Source organism: Malaclemys terrapin, chromosome 6 (assembly GCF_027887155.1).
Source record: "Malaclemys terrapin pileata isolate rMalTer1 chromosome 6, rMalTer1.hap1, whole genome shotgun sequence".
Classification (NCBI taxonomy): Eukaryota; Metazoa; Chordata; order Testudines; family Emydidae; genus Malaclemys; species Malaclemys terrapin.
In genome coordinates this window covers 43,406,530-43,429,148 of record NC_071510.1, presented here as the reverse complement: position 1 = coordinate 43,429,148, position 22,619 = coordinate 43,406,530, and the positions used below count along the sequence as shown (strand labels likewise).

The window sequence follows — 22,619 nt, the reverse complement described above, 5'->3', positions numbered from 1 at the left end:
TGAAACTTGATTTTACTTGAGTTTGGTTCTAACTTTTCTGCAGACTGTTAGAAACAGACACTCAGAAAAATTCAGTGGACATGACTCCATGCGAAGCAAAATGGGTAGAAAGGGTTTGCATGAATCCTTGTTTAAGTAGTTTTTTAAAATCCTATATTCCTTCCCATATGATCCCTTCCAAGGCTTGTTAAAATTCTTTGAATCATTAGGTTTGTCAACAGGCTGTGCTGTCTTCCTACCTGTGTTGTACAGTAATTGAGGAAGAACCTGTGACGTGGAATTTATGGTGCATTTGGTATCCTTCTTCTCCCCCTCCCCCGAAACGAAAACCAAAAAAACCCACCACATACAGACTAGCATCCTCTCAGGCTCACTTACATGTATTCAGCAAGTGGATTGCATAAACATTTGATTTACTTGCCAAGAGGGGAAGCAGAATAGTGGCATATGTTCAGGATTCTCCAGAGATTCTTCTGCAGAGTTGATGAACAATAAAAAATATTTGGATACTAGACTTTTTTTTTTTTTTTTTTTTTTAAGCCTGCTAGCTTCTAAGATGTTAACATTGCCCAGGCAACATGGAACATCACTGAGGTATGCAGAAAATTTTCTGCATACTTGCATTCTCAGGAATACAGAAATAACTTAAACATCTGTTTTTGGACTTCAATGCCTGCCTCTCTTTCATGTTATCGGTTGAAAGGAACAGTGTTATTGGGGGTATATATGGATCCCTGTCGCTCTGTCCTCATGCAAAGGCAGCTTATTTAAGAAATCCTGCCAGTTGGCATGCTTCCCTACTTGCCACCCATCCACCTGAAGTTTCTGGATTCATTTTTACACCTGCTTTTCACTAGCTTGTGTTTCAAGAGAATTTTTCTTATATAAATAGCTGTTCTCCAGAATAGGGTTGCTTTTGATGATGATCACTCTGTGAACAAAGTGACTGAAGAAGTGAGTGTTTAGTTTTTTTTAGGCAAATCATTCTCCTGAAACTGTCTAGTCAACTCTCTCTGCCTTGTATTTGAAGAGCAGAGCTGTTCAGGTGGGTTTGCTCTGAAACATTTTTGAGACAGATACTCATACACCAGTGTGTGTGCTGAAAGGAACAAGGCACTCGTTATTCTAGAAAACACGTTTGATGCCTAGTTTCAATTAAGAACTTCTTACAAGTAAGTGTTGCTTTAGCACATAGTATAGTCTGCAACAAGATATAAATACACCTCTAGCTCGATATAAAGCTGTCCTCGGGAGCCAAAAAATCTTACCGTGTTATAGGTGGAACCATGTTATATTGAACTTGCTTTGATCCACTGGAGTGCGCAGCCCCGCACCCCCGGAGCACTGCTTTACCGTGTTATATCCGAATTCGTGTTATATTGGGTCGTGTTATATCGAGGTAGCGGTGTACAAACATTACAGTGAATTGCCTGGAAACATGCCAGGTAATGTGTAAAGTTCCTTCACATGGAATTTGTTTTTTGATTTACTGCAGCTGACAGTTTCAATGTATGGTGTAATTCAAGTGGGTTTTATTCCATTTAGTTCCTTCACCTCTCGAGTTCTGTTAGTATATAAACTGGTGAATTAATAACCTCATTGTTAGGAAGTTGCACCCAATGCAATTCTCTGTGCTAAAATCCTTTGAAATAATTATAATTATGAATATATTTAAGCAATTTGGCAAAGCCTCATAGGAAGAAATCATGACAAAGCCTTAGGGCATTTTTTGTACAGCAGCTGGTCTTTATCTGACAGATAAAGGACTGCTCTAAAAGAAAAGCCTTATAGCTACTATAAACCCAATTATATTTTCCTTGGGGTTTTTTTTTTTTGGTGGAGAAATTTTCTTTTGAAAATGAAGTTCTGTTTTATTTGTTACTGTTTCCACTTTTAATGTTTGAGTGATTGGTTGAATGTAATTCTGTTTTAGGAAGGTGACTGGCAAGCTTGTTAATCATGTTTCCCTTGAACCAGTAATGTTTGTTGCTGTTCTTGTGGTCTTGCCTGCTGTCATAAAATGTATAGGAATGTGTGAGAGAGAGGATTATTTTTTCTTGCTGTTGACTTCAGTGCAGTAATATGCTCAAAATGAGGACTCTACTAGCTAATCACTTACAATTAAAAGATTGTTTACTAGGATTTACTAGGTTTACAATTATTTTAAAAGTAAAATGGGGGAAAGAGAACTTATATGAGTCCCGTCCCCCCAAAAAAAAATGTTGATTGATTCTATCTCGTTTATCAGTGGGGGGAAAAAAGAGTACTGTACCTAATATCCTATATTTCTTTGAATTTAAGGTTATCTTGTAGTCACTTTCCTGGGATTGGATAGATAGGGCCACATTCGTCTGAACAACACTGTAATTAGGATCATAGGACAGTTCACCTCATACAAGTACTGAAATACAATCTCTTTATCATGAAAATGCAACTTACAAATGTAGTTTTTTTTGTTACATAACTGCAGGGCCGCCCAGAAGATTCAGGGGGCTTGGGGTCTTCGGCGGCGGGGGTCCTTCCGCTCCAGTTCTTCGGGGCACTTCGGCAGCGGGTCCCGGAGCGAGTGAAGGACCCGCTGCCGAACTGCCGCCGAAGACCCGGAGTGGAAGAAGCCCTCGCTGCCAAATTGCCACTGAAGACCTGGAGCGGAAGAAGCCCTTGCCGCCGAATTGCCACCGAAGACCCGAAGTGGAAGAAGCTCTGAGTCTTCGGCAGCAGGTCCTTCACTCGCTCTGGGTGTGTTCAGCGGCACTGAAGGACCTGCCTAAAACTTTCATGGGGGCCCCTGAAAATTCTCGTGGGGGCCCCTGTGGGGCCCAGGGCAAATTGCCCCACTTGCCCCCCTTCTGGGCAGCCCTGCGTAACTGCACTCAAAAACAAAACAATGTAAAACTTTAGAGCCTACAAGTCCACTGAGTCCTACTTCTTGTTCAGCCAATTGCTAAAGAGAAACAAGTTTGTTTACATTTATGGGAGATAATGCTGCCCAATTCTTAATTACAATGTCACCTGAAAGTGAGAACAGGCGTTCGCATGGCATTGTTGTAGCTGGTGTCGCAAGATATTTGCGTGCCAGATGTGCTAAAGATTCATGTACCACTTCATGCTTTGGCCATCGTTCCAGGGGACATGCTTCCATGCTGATGATGCTCGTTAAAAAAATGATGAGTTAATTGAATTTTGTGACTGAACTCCTTGGGGGAGAATTGTATGTCTCCTGCTCTGTTTTACCCGCATTCTGCCATATATTTCATGTTATAGCAGTCTTGGATGATAACCGAGCACATGTTCATTTGAAGAACACTTTCAATGCAAATTTGACAAAATGCAAAGAAGATACCAATGTGAAATTTCTATAGATAGCTACAGCACTTGATCCAAGATTTAAGAATCTGAATTGCCTTCCAAAATCTGAGATAGACGAGATGTGGCGCATGCTTTCAGAAGTCTTATAAGAGCAACATTCTGATGCGGAAACTACAGAACCCAAACCACCAAAAAAGAAAATCAGCTTTCTGCTGGTGGCATCTGACTGAGATGATGAAAATGAACATGTCTGTCTGCTCTGCTTTGGATTGTTATTGAGCAGAACCAGTCATCAGCATGGATACATGTTCTTGGTAATAGTGGTTGAAGCATGAAGGGACATATGAATCTTTAGCACATCTGGCATCTAAATATTTTGCAGCGCCGGGGGTAACAACAGTGCCATGCAAATTCCTGTTCTCGCTTTCAGGTGACATTGTAAACAAGAAGCAGGCAGCATTATCTTCTGCAAATGTAAACAAACGTGGTTGTCTGAGCAATTGGCTGAACAAGAAGTAGGACTGATTGGACTTGTAGGCTCTAAAGTTTTACATTGCTTTATTTTTGAATGTAGTTTTTTGTACATAATTCTATGTTTGTAAGTTGCACTTCCATGATAAAGAGATTGCACTACAGTACTTGTATTAGGTGAAGTGAAAAATACTATTTCTTTTGTTTTTTACAGTGCAAATATTTAGTTAAAAATAAAGTGAAGACTGTACACTTTGTATTGTGTGTTGTAACTGAAATCAGTATATTTTAAAATGTCAAAAACATCAACAAATATTTAAATAAATGGTATTCTGTTATTGTTTAACAGCAGGATTAATTTTTAATCGCTTGACAGCCTATATCTATATCTATTGTGATGGGGCAAGGCCAGATGGCTACAGTAAAGTAGTGAGGAACAGGTATGTTAGCCCCAGGCTAAACAAATCCCTGGTACCATGATAACCAAATGGCAGTTGCTCCAGGTTAATCAAGTCACCTGGGGCCAATTAAGATCCTTCTAGAAGGCAGAAGAGACAGCTAGATTGATTGGGACACCTGAAGCCAATTAAGGACTGGCTGGAACTAGTTAAAAGCCTCTCAGTTAGTCAGTGCGGGGTAGGTGTCAGGAGCTATAGGAGGGAGCTGTGCTGTTGGAGGAATGAAGTAGTACGAATCCATATCAGGTGCAAGGAAGGAGGCCCTGAGGTAATTGTGAAGAAGATATTGAGTGGGGGCTGCTATGGGGAAGTAGCCCAGGGAATTGTACATGCCCTATTTCCAAAAAGTCAGCTTTCATAGCTGCTAAGTTTAGGGTTCCTGGGCTGGAGCCCGGAGTAGAGGGCGGGCCTGGGCTCCCCCCTCGCAGTAATCACTGATACTGGGAGACAACAGAGACTGTGTGAGGGAGGGTTGTTTCTCCTCACCTCCCTTGCTGGCTTATGATGAAAATGGCTCAGTAGACTGTGACCCTTGCCTCTAGAGAGAAAAGGGCTATGTGGAGGGTCACAGTGAGCCTCTGAGGCTAGCAAAAATCCATCAGGAAACGTAGGACCCACGGAGTCAAGGACAGAACTTTGTCACACTATCAATATATAAAATCTGTGGTGATTCCTCCTGACTGAATAAGTCATGGTCTCTTACTTTCACATTAGTAGTGCTCTGCTCTCATGGTTCTCTCACCCTAGCATGATTATCAGAAGAGGATACTTACTAGATAATAGGCCTCTCTGGGCTGCAGTTACACTTAAGTGTTCACTGGAAACTACATTATTGGAATAGAACTACAGAATCTCCCTGCTGCTGTGTTAAGGCATGAAATAAGAAAGTATAAAGCTATGTTCATTAATATACAATATATATATTAGTGTGTGTGTATATGTGTATGTATATATATGTGTGTGTGTGTATAATAGGCAAATACTAGAATGACAGCTGAAATATCAGCTCAGTGAAATAGATATAGATTGTGTTACTGTAATTTTACTGGAGTAATTAAGCACTGCGTATATCATCTTTGGAGAGATTAAAACATTAAACTTAATCAAACCCCATTGCTGATACAGTAATTCAGTTTGAGATCTGATTATCTGATAGTGATGATGCACTCTAATTACAAAACAGTCAGATACAGGTAAGTTGTTTGCAGACACTCTTAAAATATACAAATGAAATTCAATGAATGGCTTGTTCTGTTTTGTAATCTAGGCATTGCCATTAGCAGGAAAAACAGTTATACATGACATATTTGCACTTCACTGCAACAAGATAGGAGATTAAAGCTTCCGATTTACTATGTTAGTTGACATGAAAAACAATTACATTTTATTCCACTGCATGGGTTGAGCAATAAATACTGTGAGGTTCAAAACCATGTAATAATTGATTTGCATAGTTTGGCTGGATCCTGCATATGCTTTGGGCTTTCCTGTCATATGTTTCATTGAATTTTTTTATTTTTTGTTTTTGTTTGGTGCGCTGCCTGATATTGCAGAGCTAATCATCTCATGGGCTATTTTGTAAGAACGTTGAAAGCTTCTCCTGGAGTGTGATTGAGGTGGTGATCTTTGCTGCTGTTCTCATGCCTTTTTATTTTTTTTATAATGTTTCAGCTCATCCACCATATACCATGTGCTTTAGAGTGAAATTCTACCCACATGAACCCTTGAAGATTAAAGAAGAGCTCACCAGGTATTTTTTTCTGTCTGTGCATTTAATGTAAATCTTAACCAAGTCAGGAAATTATGCATTTAGTTGCAGGATCGGTCTCCCTTGGTTCGCGGCAAAACGTAACATCACATATGCTGTGCTAAACATTTGAGCTGTTGCTAGCATTTATTTAACATATATTTATCTTTCACTTTTCCAAGCACTCTTTGGGAGCTTAACTGATGAACATAAACGAGTGGTGACAGAGTGTGGGTTCCAACGGAATGCATCCTAGATTGAGGCAGTCAGTGGTTAGAATAGGGTACTTGGAATTAGGATTTATTCTTGGCTCTGTCACTGACAAGCAGTATGGCCTTGGGTAAATTTGTTCTGTGCCTCTGATTCCTCATCTTAAAATAAGGAGAATAATACCACTGTGGTAGCAAAGCTTAATTTAATAATGACCTGATACTTCAAATATAAACGTGAGTAGTCCCACTGAATTTACTCACATGTGCACATATAAAAGGTGTCAGTATTTAGCTGTATGCAAACAGTTGTTTCCTCTTGACCCTCGCTCCCTTTTTCAGTAGGCCATCCCCACACACGCACTGTACCTTTCCTTGCTGGCGAGTTACATTTCTTGCCGTGGATGTTTTCAGATACTTTAATGGAAAAAAATGAAGGACATTCTGGCACCTGGACCTCTGCCCCAGTTGTGCTCCATAGGACTGTGCCTCTCTCCTGAAAAGTGGTGGAGTCAGCTGAATCATAATGATAGTATGCTGCACTCTTGATAGCACCTGGAGTCTGCAAAGATCAAAGCACTTTACCAAAGTTATTCTCACACATATTCAAGGAAGATTAATGCATCTTGCTTAAATATGGAAACAGGGACACAGCAAGGTGAAGTAGCTTGCCCAAGGCCATACATGAAGTCAGTAGAAGACTCAGGAATAAAATCTGGTCTCTTATCTCCTAATCTCCTGTTCTAATCGCTAGACTCAAAAGCAAGCCTGCTCATAGGCACAGACTATATGACAAGAAAAAAATGGGTGAGGTCCTGTAGTGCAGAGGCGGATTAGGGGTTTGTGGGGCCTTGGGCCAGAGTAAGTGGGGGCCCTTCCCCACCCCTTCCGCCTCCAGTACCCCGGCGCGCCTGCCATGGAGCGGAGTCTTGCCCTGCCCCGCCTGCCTGGCGCTCCTGCCGGGAGTGGGGTCAAGGTGTAGGGGCTTGCCCTACTCCCCGGCAGGAGCGCAGCAAGCCCCCATGCCCTGACCTTGCTCCCTGGCAGGAGTGTCGGGCGGGTCAGGGTGCGGGGTGCCCCAATTGGCCGGGGCCCCTGGGCACAGGCCCCATTGGCCCAGTGGCTAATCCACCATTGTTGTAGTGCACAAATTACAAATCCTAGCTACAGTTCTCTCTGAGCATTTCTCTTTAACTACTTAGTTTTGTACTCCCTATGCTGTGTATACAATGGTATTTACGGTATCACATCTCTTGCATTGTTTGATACACAAGGCTTAATCTGACCTATGCTGACCCTCTCTAAATATACAATATGAACTACTTTACATTGTAGTCTTTACAGAGCTTTATAGAAATAATTTTTAAGAGAATACTCTACAGTCATCAAAGAGAGATGGATAGATAGATGGGAGCGGGGAAGATCTTTCACAAGAGGTGGTCTCATTTCCCTTGCTTTTCAATGCCAATGTTTAAAAAAGTCCTATCAGATTGCTGACTCTTGTTTTTTTTCAATAAGCAAAAAAAAAGAAGTGATAAGAGGTGTAGAATTTAAATAGGAGTTAAAAGGCCTGGTGGATGCCACCAACAGTGAAGCTAATGGGTCTCTTGTTAGATGTCTGCTTAAATGGTGGGTACACATGTTGAAATGATAAAAAAATCTGTGTGTAAATTTAATTGCGAAGCTGTAGCTGGCTTTAATTGTGAAAAGTGTTTCAAACTGCTAATGCAGTGGCTCTCAACCTTTCCATATTGTACCCCTTTCAGGAGTCTGATTTGTCTTGCATACCTCAAGTTTCACCTCACTTAAAAATTACTTGCTTAGAAAATCAGACATAAAAATATAAAAGTAGTCCCAGCATGCTATTACTGAAGAGTTGCTTCCTTTCTCATTTTTACCATATACAGGTCTGTCTCATCTTACGCTGGGGTTACGTTCCGCGGTCAGCGCGTAAAGCGAAAACCGCGTATAGTCAAAATGACCCTTGAAAATCCCTTAAATCACCCATCAAGTACAATTTTGTGTATACAACCCTGTACAGTACTATGTATTGTATACAGCAATGTACAATACAGTATATAATAAAGACTACATATGCAAAATATAATTTTAAAGTACTTTTAATAACATAACAGAGAGACAGAAGAATGAAAGAATAAAAAATGAAAACAGTACAGTACTGTAAACCGGAACAGTCACCAGTCATCCTGCATATTCTTGCTAGTCTTGTACTGTATACACTCCAATGATCAGTCTTCCTCTTCCCCTGACAACACTATCATTGAGTCGTCAGGGCTTGATGTCGATCAAGGAGACGATGGGCCAGGCTTGGGTGACAGAGAGCGAGTCGTAGACTAAGTGGTTGGCTCTGGTTCAGCTCAAGAAGTTGATTGTGTAGGCTCTGCTGCTGCTGGTTGTTTTTTCTTTAAAAACATGGCGATTTGCAACGTCACTGTTGTCTCATGAGCTCCTCAAACATTTCTTGATACGGTCTCAAATCATCCGTAATACTACGTGTGATTTTGAGGCTTTGTTCTATAGAAGGATCATATTCAGAAATTAAATCATTCAAGTGTTTCGCCGCTTGGAACACTTCAGAAAATTTGTGAAGATTCCAAGTTGCTGGCTCTTCCTGTTCGTCGTCATCTTCGTCTTCTGTAGATGATTTTATCAGTTCCTCTAACTCTTTGTTAGTCAATGTTTCTCTATGGCGCTCAATTAATTCCTCAGTTTCTTCCTCAAGGATGTCGACGAAGCCATCACCACCCACTTGCCTGCCCACCTGAACAATGAGTTGCACTTCTTTGTCAATGGTTGGGAAATCCTTAAAATCATTCACACAGTCTTCCCATAGGTTTCACCAACATGCATTGACTGTTTCAGGCTTGATTGCATCCATTGCCTGTTTAATATAAGTGATGCAATCAGCAATGTTGAAGGACTTCCAACACTCCATCACATTAACATTGGGATCAGCATCCATAGCGGTAAGGATCCGTGAGAATGTAAGCCTTGTGCACATGGCCTTGAAACAGCTAATGACGCCTTGGTCGAGAGGTTGGAGGATGGAGGTGGTATTGTGGGGGAGAAAGACGACTTCAACGTCGTTATGCGCAAACTGGAGTGCCTCAGGGTGGCCAGGAGCATTGTCTACGATCAGCAACACTTTAAAGTCAAGTCCTTTCTCTTTAAGGTACTGCTTGACCTCCAGAATGAAACACTTGTGGAATTAATCCAGAAATAATGCTGCCATCACCAAAGCCTTTTTATTTGATTGCCAGAACATAGGCAGGAGATTTTTGTTCTTGCCTTTTAGGTCACGGGGATTTGCTGCCCTGTAGAGCAAGCCCAGCTTTATTAAATGCCCAGACGCATTTCCACAAAGCAACACAGTCACACGGTCTTTAGCTACTTTGAAGTCAGGGGCTTGTCTTTCTGATTTCAAAATGTAAGTGCGGTTGGGCATTTTTTTCCAGAAGAGCCCAGTCTCGTCAGCATTAAAAACTTATTCTGGAAGATAGTCCCTTTCCTCTATGATTTTCTTTAATTGTTCGGGGTAGGCTTTTGCTGCCTCCTCATTGGCAGATGCAGCTTCACCAGTAGTCTGCACATTTTTGAGGTTGAAGCGGTTCCTAAACCTGTTAAGCCAACCTTGGCTGGCTTTGAATTCCTTCTTATCACAAGGCTGTCCCTCTTCGGTGGGAGGTTTGAACAGCGCATAGATGCTGTAGCGGGGCGGCCTGGCTTCCAGGCGCCCCAGGAAGCGATGAGCCAGAAAAGCCGCCAGAGTGGGCGGAGCCACCACGGCCTGTCCCCGCCCCCCGGAAGTCAAGGGGCGGGACAGGAAGTATAAAGGCCAGGCCCCAGCGCTCAGTAGCTGGCCGGCAGCGGGAGAGGACAGACGCTGGTGCCCGAGCTCCCGCGGACCTGAGCCTGCCGAGAGCCCGGTACCCTGAGGAGGACTGGCCGAGCCGGCCGAGAGCCCGGTACCCTGAGGAGGACTGGCCGAGCCGGCCGAGAGCCCGGTACCCTGAGGAGGACTGGCCGAGCCGGCCGAGAGCCCGGTACCCTGAGGAGGACTGGCCGAGCCTGCCGAGAGCCCGGTACCCTGAGGAGCAGTCTGAGCTTCCCCCCGCCGAGGGCCCAGAGGGAGCGACAGACCTACCTGGTGCTCGGGGCCCGGAGGAGCCCATGATCTGTGACCCAGCAGACGGAACTCAGGAGGAGCAGGTACCCATGGAGGAGGAGATGGGAAGTGGCCCGGGGATAGCAGACCCCGAACCCATGTCAGTGTGTTGCGGTCAGGATCCCCACTGACTGCGCGGCAGATGGACTGCTGCGGATAGGGCCCCGGGCTGGAACACAGTGGAGTGGGCGGGCCTGTGTTCCCCCCTGCCACCCCGCGCCGGGTGGCAGTCTCTCCTCCTCCTTGTCCAAGGGGCCTGGGCCCCTGACAGACTATCCATTGGCTGCCCTGCCCTGACCTAGGGCCTGGGCTAACCCAAACTGACCCAGCCCCTGCTACAAGGCCTGGGCCACTGACTGACTATTGGTGTGCTGCCCCGCCCTGACCCAGGGCCGGAGCTGCTGATTGTGTGCTCAGTCCCTGCACAAAGGGCCTGAGCTCAGAACTGTTAATTGTCTGCTCAGCCCCTGCACAAAGGGCCTGAGCTCAGAACTGTTAATTGTCTGCTCAGCCCCTGCACAAAGGGCCTGAGCTCAGAACTGTTAATTGTCTGCTCAGCCCCTGCACAAAGGGCCTGAGCTCAGAACTGTTAATTGTCTGCTCAGCCCCTGCACAAAGGGCCTGAGCTCAGAACTGTTAATTGTCTGCTCAGTCCCTGCACAAAGGGCCTGAGCCCAGAACTGTTAATTGGCCGCTCAGCCCCTGCACAAAGAGCCTGAGCCCAGAACTGTTAATTGTCTGCTCAGCCCCTGCACAAAGGGCCTGAGCCCAGAACTGTTAATTGTCTGCTCAGCCCCTGCACAAAGGGCCTGAGCTCAGAACTGTGAATTGTCTGCTCAGCCCCTGCATAAGGGCCTGAGCCCTGAACTGTCAATTGGGTGCTTAGCCCCTACCCAAAGGTCGGGTCCCTGAACTGTTGTTCGCTTTGTAGCGGGGCGGCCTGGCTTTCAGGCGCCCCAGGAAGGCACGAGCCCCACCCAGGAACTACTACAGATGCTAAGAGCCTTTTCTCGCAACATGTTGCCATTGATAGGCACACGTTTACAGTTCATGTCTTCCAGCCATAAGTTTAATGCCTTTTCAGTCTTCCCTAAAGTCTTATCACGCACTTGGCTTGTCACCTTAGCAGTTACTGGAGCACTTGATGCCATGGCTTGACGAATTTCTGTCTCTCGAATCTTGGTGGCATGGATGCTAGATTCATTGCGGCCGTATTTACGTGCCATGTTGGCGATGGACAGACTGTCTCTCAATAAGTCCAACACAGCCAGTTTTTCCTCCAGCGTTGGAACACATCGCTGTTTCTTCGGTTGAGCACCAGATGAAGTAGGTGCCTTGCATTTAGGAGCCATGTTATACAGTACGAAAAATATGTACTGTCTCTTTAAACAGTACAGACACACTCAGCGTGGTGGGATGTGCACAATATGAGAGGCACAGGGGGACTGAGTACTGTAGTGGGAACACCAGATTTGCTTCTCCCATCTCACAGTCACTCCGGGGCAGACACACTATTTAAACTGTTTTTTTTGTTTTGTGTGGTTTTTTTTTTTTTTTTGCCAACCCTCCAGGGTTACAGTGTTATAGGGGAGAACCTTATCACAGGCCTAAAGACATGCTGTTGCTGTCAAGCCGCCGCCCCCCAAAATATTTTAGAGGACCAGCAGATTCACGTCTCACGCTGGTGGAATCGCCATTTGTTTTTTTTCCCTCCGACCGCGCAAAGCTGAAATCGCGCATGTTAAATGCGCATAAGATGCGACAGACCTGTAACTATAAAATAAATCCACTGAAATATAAATATTTTTACATTTCAGTGTATAGTAGTATATAGAGCAGTATAAGCAGGTCATCATATGAAATTTTAATTTCTACTAACTTTGCTAGTTCTTTTTATGTAGCCTGTTGTAAAACTAGGCAAATATCTAGATGAGTTGACATACCCCCTGGAAGATCCCGAGGGGCACACGTACCCCTTGCTGAGAACCACCGTGCTAAGGGACCAATAAATTAGCACAGCAGTGGGAAGGGGTAGCTGGGTAGTCAGACCCTACATATTACAGATTTTCCCTTTAAGAAGTTGACAGATCTGGATGCTAGATTATTTAAGGTCAGCCCCTGGTCCTTAATGGCAATTCCAGAAGACTCCACTAGACTCCTTTAGCTAGTTTGTTGTTTTTTGTACCGGGGGACCAGGTAGCTTCAGGATTCAGCAGCCTTTTTGCTCTATTTCAAAACCTAGCTGCCAACTAGAAGCAGAAAGATCCAGTCGGAAACTTTTCATGTGGAAATTCCACTGCAACTGTTGACTTGTGAAAGATACCTTGGGATTTGTTTGGTTTTAGCCAAGTAATGCTTGTGTTAGAGCAAATCAGTGTAGAAAGTGACCTCAGGGCTAACAGCTGCAGCCAAAACCAAACTAAAACAAACAAAATATTGATCTTTTCCATTTAATCCTTATTAGGTTATTTTATGTACTTTTAGGATTAGACTAGATAGCAGAGAAAATCCGAAGAAGTGGGCTGTAGTCCACAAAAGCTTATGCTCTAATAAATTTGTTAGTCTCTAAGGTGCCACAAGTACTCCTGTTCTTCTTTTTGCGGATACAGACTAACACGGCTGTTACTCTGAAAATTTTAAATAGTGGCCTGAGAGAACTTGGTGCCTATACAGGCTGAGGGATAAACATATTGTAATTAACTGCACAAAAACTTCTTAATGCCAAGTAGAGGTTGCCCAGTGATGCCTTATACCCTTCCAGAACATTTAGTTCAGCTACACTTAGACCTCTGAAAACCAGGAAAGAGAGAGGTAAGGAAATACGAACTTTAACATCTGAAAATCAGGGATAGCTCAGTGGTTTGAGTGTTGGCCTGCTAAACCCAGGGTTGTGAGCTCAATCATTGAGGGGGCCATTTAGGGAAGTGGGGTAAAAATCTGTCTGGGGAATTGGTCCTGCTTGGAGCAGCGGGTTGGACTAAATGACCTCCTGAGGTCCCTTCTATTCTATAGAATTCAGTATCTTCTGCTCCAAAGTATATTTACCACTGGAGCTAAAGGTGCAACTGTTTGTTATTAGTATAAGGAGGCTTTTAATCTCTTGATAGACCAGACGCTAGAAAAGGAAACAATGCATTTAGCCAGCATGTTACATAAACATCTAATCTAGTTTGCTTTGGGGAGAGTAATGTCCACTTTAACCAGCTGTACTAGTGGTGATTTATTTTATTTGTTTAGTTTGAAAATTAGGGATGTTTAAACTGCTGTAACTGTATTGTGTGGAGAGAAAAAGCAAGGGGCTCAGAGCAGCTTGTAGAGAAGCATTCGAGAGGATCTCCAAAACCCCTGTTTGTCCTAGAGATGGGCTGTGCATCAGCTTGCTCCATGGAAGTATGTAGGATTGTGCAGGGGAAGAATGGGTCTGTGACAGTAGCAAGACAAATAGGTCCGTAGGTTTTTCAGATCTACTTTGGCACAAACTTTTATTTTTTTTTAAAATGTCAGTTCGTTTCACTGTTCTTGCTTCGGTTTAAAAAAAAAAAAAAGTGTTACTCATTTTTGTGCCATTAATTCAAACCCAAGGGCCTCATGCACTCCTAACTCTTAATCCCTACATAGTCATACTAAAAGACTAGACGTGTGTCTTGTCTATAATTGTGTTGTTAAAATTAGAACACCCAAAGTCTCTTTAAGGTCTAAAAGATAATATTGAATCAGCCATAATCCATGATTATCTGCTATTGAAACCAATATCACTACAGGGGAAATAAAACAAACCAATGTTAAAGGTGGATTATGTCAGCAAACCTTCGTGTTATTCTCTAAATCATGTTTTAGAAACAGATCTTGAATCATTTGGTTGTCGTAAAAAAATACAGTATAAAATATTTCTGTGCAAAGTAGATGAAATAAAAACGTTATTGTCAGATTAGCATTTTATTTTGTAAATATCATATAAGGGTTAACATTTAGTGGTCTGATTTTCACACATGTGTAGTACTCAGCAGGTCAGTATTTGGTGATTCGTCTTTAGTACTTTTGAAAAATAAGGCTAGTTGATTTGGTACATAAATCTGCATTTAAGAGCCTAAGTTTAGGCACTCAGATTTGCAAAAATCTTGGCCAATATAAACAGTAGTTTCTGGATATTCAGCCATTTTCCCCTGGCCTTCCATATTTTCAATGAAAAACTGAGAGCCAAATCATCTCTTTAGCAGGAAAAGTTTGGGTAAGGGCAAGAAACTCTGTGTTCCAACTTTTGAGGTTTCTGTGGGGGATACGGGGTGTTTTGCTGCTTGCAGAGTGATTAGGGGATATGATCCTCCAAATACTCACACATTTTGATATATGGGAGATCCCATTGGCCTCAGGACATCTGCAGAGGACTGTAGCGTTTTCACTGTTTTTCATGCTCCCCTTCTCACTTCATGGCTGATTTAGAAATTTATACTACCATGCACTATTCCATGCACTCTGGACAATAAACCCAAATTGCCCCTGGGAGTTTGACAGCATGGACGAAGAATCTATATAAAATAAGGCTGAAGTGGTCAGCTGTATTTTTCCCTGCAATTTTGTGAATGTAGAATCCAGTCCTGTGGTGAACTTCATGTGGAGTGTACCCATGGGGAGTCACTTGTAGGATCAGGTATGATATTTGTGACAAGATTACTTGAAATTTTACAGGGAGATGTGATCTGTAGTCTAAAGAAGCAGATGAATTATTTTACAGACTGAATTACAAAAATCCATTAGGTGCAAAACAGCATAAGGTTTACTAGAAAATTTTTTTGCTTAAAATAGAAGAAAAATGGTTGTTTAGATGAAAATCTTCTCTGTGATCTGCAACCACATTGAAGATAGTCTCTTACATATTCTGCACTTGGGCATCCACTGATCTCAGTGGGGGCTCTGTGTGCCAAATAACTGCAGTATATGCATTAAAGAGCCCCTCTGTGGTCACATAGGTGAGCTTTGCCCTTAGCTGAAATGTTCCTATGGTGGTTGTTATTATTATCTAACATCTATAATGAGTTAGTTCCCAAAGACCTCAACCAGTTGAGGGCCCTATTGTGCTAGGAAGTAAGTAAAAGCAACCAGATGATGTGGTTGTATCATATGATAACACTCTTTCCATTCCGCTGGTTCCTCAGGAAGATACAAAACAGCAGACACTAAAGTTGTGCATCCATTTTTGAATCAGCAGGTGTGGATAACTTGCATCCAAGAGTTTTGAAAGAGCTGGCTGAGGAGCTCACTGGACCATTAATTTTGATTTTTCAATAAGTCTTGGGATACCAGGAAAGTTCAGGAGACTAGAAGCAAGCTAATGTTGTTGTTTCAACATTTAAAAAGGGTAAACAGGATGTTATAGGCCTGTCAGTCTGACATCGATCCTAGGCAAGAAAATGGAGCAGCTGATAAGGGGTTTGATTAATAAAGAATTATGGGAGGGTAGTATAATTAATGATAATCAACATGGGTTTATGGAAAATAGATCATGTCAAAGTAACGATATCTTTTTTTTTATGAGACTAGAAGTTTGGGTGATAAAGATAATAGTGTTGATGTAATATACTTTTAGACTTATGTAAGGCATTGCACTTGGGACGGCATAGCATTTTGATTAAAAAAACTAGAAAGATGTAAAATTAACATTGTATATTAAATGGATTAAAAGCTGGCTAACTGGTAGATCTAAAATGTAATTGTAAACAGAGAATCATCATCAAACGGGTGTGGTTTTGGTCCTATGTTATTTAACATTTTTATTAATGACCTGGAAGAAAACATGAAATCATCCCTGTTAAAGTTTGCAGATGACACACAAACTAGGAGAGTGGTAAATAATGAAGAGGGCATGTCACTACAGAGCGATCTGGTTCGCCTGATAAGCAGGGTGTAAGCAAGCACTGTGAGTTTTTTAATACAGCTAAATGTAAATGTGTACATCTAGGAACAAAGAATGTAGGCCCTACTTACAAGATGGAAGACTCCATCCTGGGAAGTAGTGACTCTAAGAAAGATGTAAGGGTTGTGGTGGATAATCATTTGAACATGAGCTCCCAGTGCAACTCTGTGGCCAAAAGGGCTTATGCACTCCTTGGATGCATAAACAAAGGAATCCCGAGTAGGAAGATTTTACCTCTGTATTTGGCACCGGTGTGACTGTTTCTGGAATACTGTGTCCAGTTCTGGTGTTCACAATTCAAGAAGGATGTTGATGAATTGTAGAGGGTTCAGAGAACAGCCACTAGAATGATTGAAAGATTAAAAAACGTCTTATAGATTGAGCTCCTTGAGCATATTGCTATGCAGTTTACCAAAGCAAAGGTTAAGGGGTGACTTGATGACTGTAAGTACCTACCTGGGGTGCAAATGTTTAATAGGCTCTTCAATTTAGCAGGGAAAGGTATAACATGATCCAATGGCTGGAAATTGAAGCTAGACAAATTCAGACTGGCAGTAAGATGTAATTTTTTAACAGTGTAATTAGCCACTGGAACAATTTTCCAAGTGTGTGGTGGATTCTCCATCAGTGACCATTTTAAACCCAGGATTGGATGTTTTTCTTTAAAAGCTATGCTCTAGGAATTATTTTGAGGGAGTTCTATGGCCTGTACAAGAGGTCAGACTAGATGATCACAGTGATCCCTTTTGGCCTCGTAATTTTTGAATCTGTGAACCAATCCTGATTTCAAGAATGGGATCTTACAGTCAAAGGAATCCAGCAATTTTGTGAGGTTGAGTAAAACATCAGTGAAGACAAGAGGGGTTCTATACTGGGATTACTAAGAGAGAGCTTCAAAAGTTGGACTAAAGTAAGCCAATTCCTCTAAATCTGAGGGGGTGGGGGGACAAATAGAACTGCCTACTGAGAATTTAAAATGCTGCTGCTGATATAAATAGTTAAAAGTAGAGCTACTCAAATTACACACAAATGGCTAGATTGCCCTGATGTGATCTACTCTGTGTAAGAGGTGGTGCATAGCTGTGTTCAAAGTCCAACACAAAGAGAATCATAGCTCTGAGGTATGATTCCTGTCCTGCTCCCCCTTGCTCTGAAGGGTAGTAACGCTCCACCCCACAGTAGCTCAGCTAAGTTGGCTGGTGCTTGGGGGGGTGGGCCTGAGCCAAGGTTCTATCCACACCCACCTCACTTGCTTTGGGGCAGGTGAGGAATAGGGGGCACAAAATGCTTGTGAGCCCCCAGACTAAGGTCCAAGGATGCCAGGAGGGTTCATAGAGGGAGCTGGGAGGCAGACAGGGCCTATTCCCTCAAGTCTCTGTGTAGGCTGGACCCCAATAACTATTTTTATGACTAATCATGGTAACTGAGTATTGTGATGACTGCTGGTTTATTTCTGAATCCTGAAAGTTTAATGAAATTTAGTAGAAATGATCATTCATTCGAAAATTGATGATAAAGCATGGTATTCGTTGTTTGCTTCAATTAAAAGAAACACATCTCTGCATTAAAAAGCAAACATTTAGATTAATTAGTCTCTCTCCTACAATGGGGAGATTTAGAGATCTGCAAAATTATGACATGTGTTCAGGTTAGGGGTATACCCAGTACTAGAAAAAAAATTAACTACTTTTAGATTAAAAAAAAACCCTAATGCGAATGTTTATTTTTTGTTGATGTTCCAAAAAAAATAAATTGATTTGGTTTTGCATGCAGATGTGAAGAAAAGGGAAGATGTGTTATGAAAATAAAACTGGTGGAAATTTTTAGAAATTTTTTGCAAAGATTGTTTTTCAAAATTTCAAAACTTTTTTTTGCTATTTTTCAAATGGCTTACAAAATAAATTTTTGGCAATTTTTTTACCAACTCTGTATCAGACAAAATAATGTACTTACTCAACATTCAGATAGAAAGCATAGAGGGGGGGGCAATTACAATCTGGCTTTCAAGCTATCAAACCCACAAATTTTTAATAGGAATCTAAAAGCTTTCTATTCATGGGAACTGTAACACACGGTACGTAGAGATAGATGTTTGGACAGACTGAGATTAGGGGAAATCTGTTAGTAGAGAGAAACAGCAGACTGTGCTACTGACTCTAGATGTTGCTTCTTGTTACTTTGGTATCTGTAATGTAAACATCAGGAAAAATACTGTTTTTATTACTTTTTTATTATTGGAAGAGGTCATATCAGTATACGAGGAATAGAACAGTAGCATATGTTTGTGCAGATCTTGAGATGCAAATGCTAGATTTGATTAATGTCAATTGTATATTCTTGTGATCTTGTATTCTGCACACCCCATCCAGTAATTATTTTTGCTTCTGAGGCAGTGTACATTCTGTAAAGTGGCTTGAGAAAAGCTTTTACTCATTAGGCACTTCAATAAAAGTTATATTTTAAAGCAGCTCATTTTAGGGCCAACAACTCACATGACTTAAATGAAACAGAAAGAAATAGACACACACTAGTTGTTAGAGATACTTATTTTGTGTTTGTTTATATACAACTTTTGCCCTTTCAGAAATTTTCAAATATTTACTGTGTTTTCTTTTAGGATTGTTATAAACTAAATTAACAACATTGTTTTACTACAGAAAAAGCAAAAAACCAAACCAACCAACCAGCCAAACCAAACAAATCCCCAAAAAAGCAACAAGCAGACAAACACCCCATCCCCACTGCTTCTCCTACTTCTTATGTTTATAGGAATCATGGTAATGACTTAATTTGGTGCCAGAAAAGATTACAATTAATATTAGTACTTTATATTGCAACTAGGGTTATAGTAATAAAATGGGGGTATAGTAGAACCTCAATTTTATGAACACCAATCTTATGAGCAGCCAGTCATATGAACCATTTTTCTTGACTTGGGAAAAAAAATCTCATCATAACAGCGATAAGAACAAGTTGACATCTCTTCGTATTTCGATGCTTTCAGTGCATTGCATTTGCAGTAGTTTAAAAGACAAGAAGAAAGAGATGAAGTGCATCATACTGCAATTTATGCACCATACCTATTGTAATTTTGAAATGTTCAATTTTATGAACTCCTCAATACTCAATTAATTCATAAAATAAGGGTTTTGTTTTATTGTACAGTTCATTCATTACTTGTTTTTGGTAATGTTAACAGAAAATCAGACATTTGCTGTCACGGATGCTCTGAAGTTTCTCTCTCCCCCACCCCCACCTCCCCAACCTTATAGGACTAGAGACCAGAGTTGTTGATTAATGGTGGCAATACAGCTATAATTTTATAACAGGAAATCTTTGAATACAGAGTTCATTGGAGTTACTGACTACAGTCTTCCACACTTAAGACCTAAATGAATTACATGATTTTAAAGCTGTCTGTCTGGATTTTATTTTGGGAAAGTAGAGAGCATACACATGTTTTTGTTTCTCTTGTTTAAATTTGTTGTAGACAATCAAGTATAATAAAGATAGTGCTGTTTGTGAGATTAAAATTGCCCAGACTGTTTGCTTAGACATACTGCACTCACTCGTCCACTCCCTTTCCCTCTATGTAGATCTACAGGAATGCATATGAAAAATGGGGTTAACTTTCCAGCTGGCCTAGAAATGCTGCTGCTGCTGTTGACCTAAAGTGGCCCAGCAACATCTTATTCACTAGGTGCAGCATGTTGTCACTGCTATGGCAAGATAGTTCACTCATGTGTAGGTCGGGTTTTTGGGTACTAATACAGGTACATGTAGGTGTTTGGGGTTGTTTTTCTGGACGAGGGTGCCTAACAACATGGAAGAGCCTAGACAGTCAGTGTTTTGCGCCCCATAATGGAGCAGTACAGGCAGAAAATAATGTGTTTTTCTTTTCTTTACTGTGCAAGCCTTTTCCCTCTTCCCATTTGCATTAAAAGTGATGTAATTAGCCAAAACTTTGCTATTTTAATAACATTTGCTTCCATTAATACAATTCTAAGTCAACCCTAAATAATCCAGTGTATATTAACTTTCTTAAACATATCACTTCTACCATTTCTTTGTTGTTTGCCTGAGAAATGCTACAGGACACTATTAGGTGTAAGTGGTTGGCTAAGGAATTTGCGGTTTTGGATGATTTCTGTGTATAGCACATATTATAGACCATTGTGTGCAGTAATGTAATTTTAATGTAATTTAATGGGATCAACTGCTGTTAGTGTGTCAACTGCAGTTGATACTACAAGAGAAGATGGTTGTTTTATTTATCTCTGTTCCTGTGCTGTATTCGGAAAGTGTGTGTACCTTTTGTTCTCAATCAGAAGAATGCCTAGTGCAGGCCAGGACTAAATTATTAATGTCGCTTCTCCAAAGTTCTGCTCACCATTTGCTGGTTCCAGTATTATCTCACACTTTACCCCACCTTCAGACTCAGAAACCATGAACCTGCAGTGTAAGAGCAGATCTGTTTGCCTCAGAATTGGCTAGCAAGTGCTGTGATGAACCCATGAGCTGCCTTTTCATAGGATTTGTTTTGTTACTCACTAGACGGTGAACACGCTTTCCCAAGTTTGTTCCCAGAGTTGAGGTTATTGCCAGGCCTGTGCAGACTGATTTACATACTGGAGAGGATGATTAAAAGATACAAGCTTCGATACTGCTGGTTTGCCCCGATGTGGTTCTACCACAACCTCATTTAGCATATTGTCATTGCAGATTACGGATTTTTCGTTTCACCAAGGCCTTCAATTCACTAAGATGGAACACATTTTTTTTCTCATGGGAACCACCTGTGCTCCAGTAGCGTCAAGTTTAAAATGGATTAGTGAGCTGTGACTTGACAAAGATTACATCAGTGAGACAGACAAAAATAAATAGTAGAGAGCAGTGCGAGAGTAAATGAAGCCTCTCAGGGACACAATTCCTACGGAAACATCCAACACTGTAAGACACCAAAGGGACTTCTTGAAAAGTGACCTTTTTATTTGCTTGAAGAAGGATATAATGTTCTGTTGATTTAATATTTAGCAATAGTCTGTGTTCTGGGGAAAGGAGGCTGCATTCTGGTGGAAGACTTAACACCTTTGAGTCATGCTCCATTCTAGAGTTCATTACAGATTTACAGGCAAGACTGCTTGGCACAGGTTATATGGGGTAAATACATAGCCGGATAACCTAGACATGTAAACAGAGACCTCTGCCAGGATGTCTGTTGACAATGCTGCCTTAGGGGCCCAGGAGGTCCAATTTCATAAGCTGCCCATGCAGGTGAAGGTGGGAGTGGACCAAGCATAGTCAATGCAAGTCTTGAAGGATTCCAGTAGTACATAGACCTTCCAAAAATCCCTCCTGGCTGATTAGCTTCCTGCAGCTGTGCTCAAATGGAGCTGCAAGGAGCTCAGCTGAGCTCCAAGACGATCTCTTGCTGCTGGTGGTACTGAACTTGAGTTCCTGTCCCTTAGAGAAATGTCCCTAAAACAATGCCTCTCTTCTTGATTCTGGTGTTCAGTGGTGGTCTGAGGTGTAGCCAACAGAAGGTGACTGTGTCCTTTTCATCAGTTCTGTTCTAATGTGAGCAGCTCTGAGGGGGGTGGGGAAACTCCCACAATCAGGTGTCCTGTGCCCCATTGCCCACTTCTGCCCCAAGGCCTCTCAGCTTTGCTTGGAAGTTTGTCTCCGATTCTGTAGAGCTAGAGGAGAGAATTTCAGCAGGCGCCAGTGTGTTCATCACGGATGTTGTTTCTACTATCTGTAGTATTATGAGAGAGAGATTCCATAATGCAGCCAGTGTTTAAATGAATAGGTTGGTCCTCACAAACCAACAATTTATTATGGCATTTCAGATAACAAGTGAGTATTCTAACCAGTGTATAGTATAGTGGTGCTGTTAAGGTTGCATCACAACTTCTGTTTAAAGGTCAGAGTGACATTACACCCCATATGCTTCATAGAAATATGCTTATGATATGAATATGGCCTAAGATATATTTTATGTAAGATGGGTCTTGTAAGGTATCGTTGGAAAGGTTATGATTTACTGAATATGATTATTCAATTTGTATGCATGTATCATTTCTGTATCTAAAGTTAGAAATATTGACTATGTAACAATTACAACTGGGGGTGTATTTGGGAGACACCCACCAGACAACAGGCCATCAGCTTTGGTGGGCCATTAGGAAGAAACAATAAGACTTTAAAGATACTAATCTCTCTCCTTCCTGAGAGGCATCCTGGGACATAGCTGTGACACTACTGGGTCAGGTGCTCCTGTCACCTGGTACTAAACACCATCTTGGACTTCTAGTAATTTACCACTAAA

General features: G+C 41.7%; 1 protein-coding gene across 5 annotated transcripts in view; it reads left to right on the top strand.

The window, feature by feature from the left end:
- The window catches only part of FRMD3 (FERM domain containing 3), a 219,829-nt gene that overhangs the window by 117,544 nt on the left and 79,666 nt on the right, over positions 1 to 22,619 (top strand). For all 5 annotated transcript variants that reach the window (XM_054032510.1, XM_054032509.1, XM_054032508.1 and 2 more), the window contains one exon: positions 5,910 to 5,988. In XM_054032510.1, the coding sequence (XP_053888485.1) occupies positions 5,910 to 5,988 (79 nt within the window). The remainder of the gene's footprint in view (positions 1 to 5,909; positions 5,989 to 22,619) is intronic.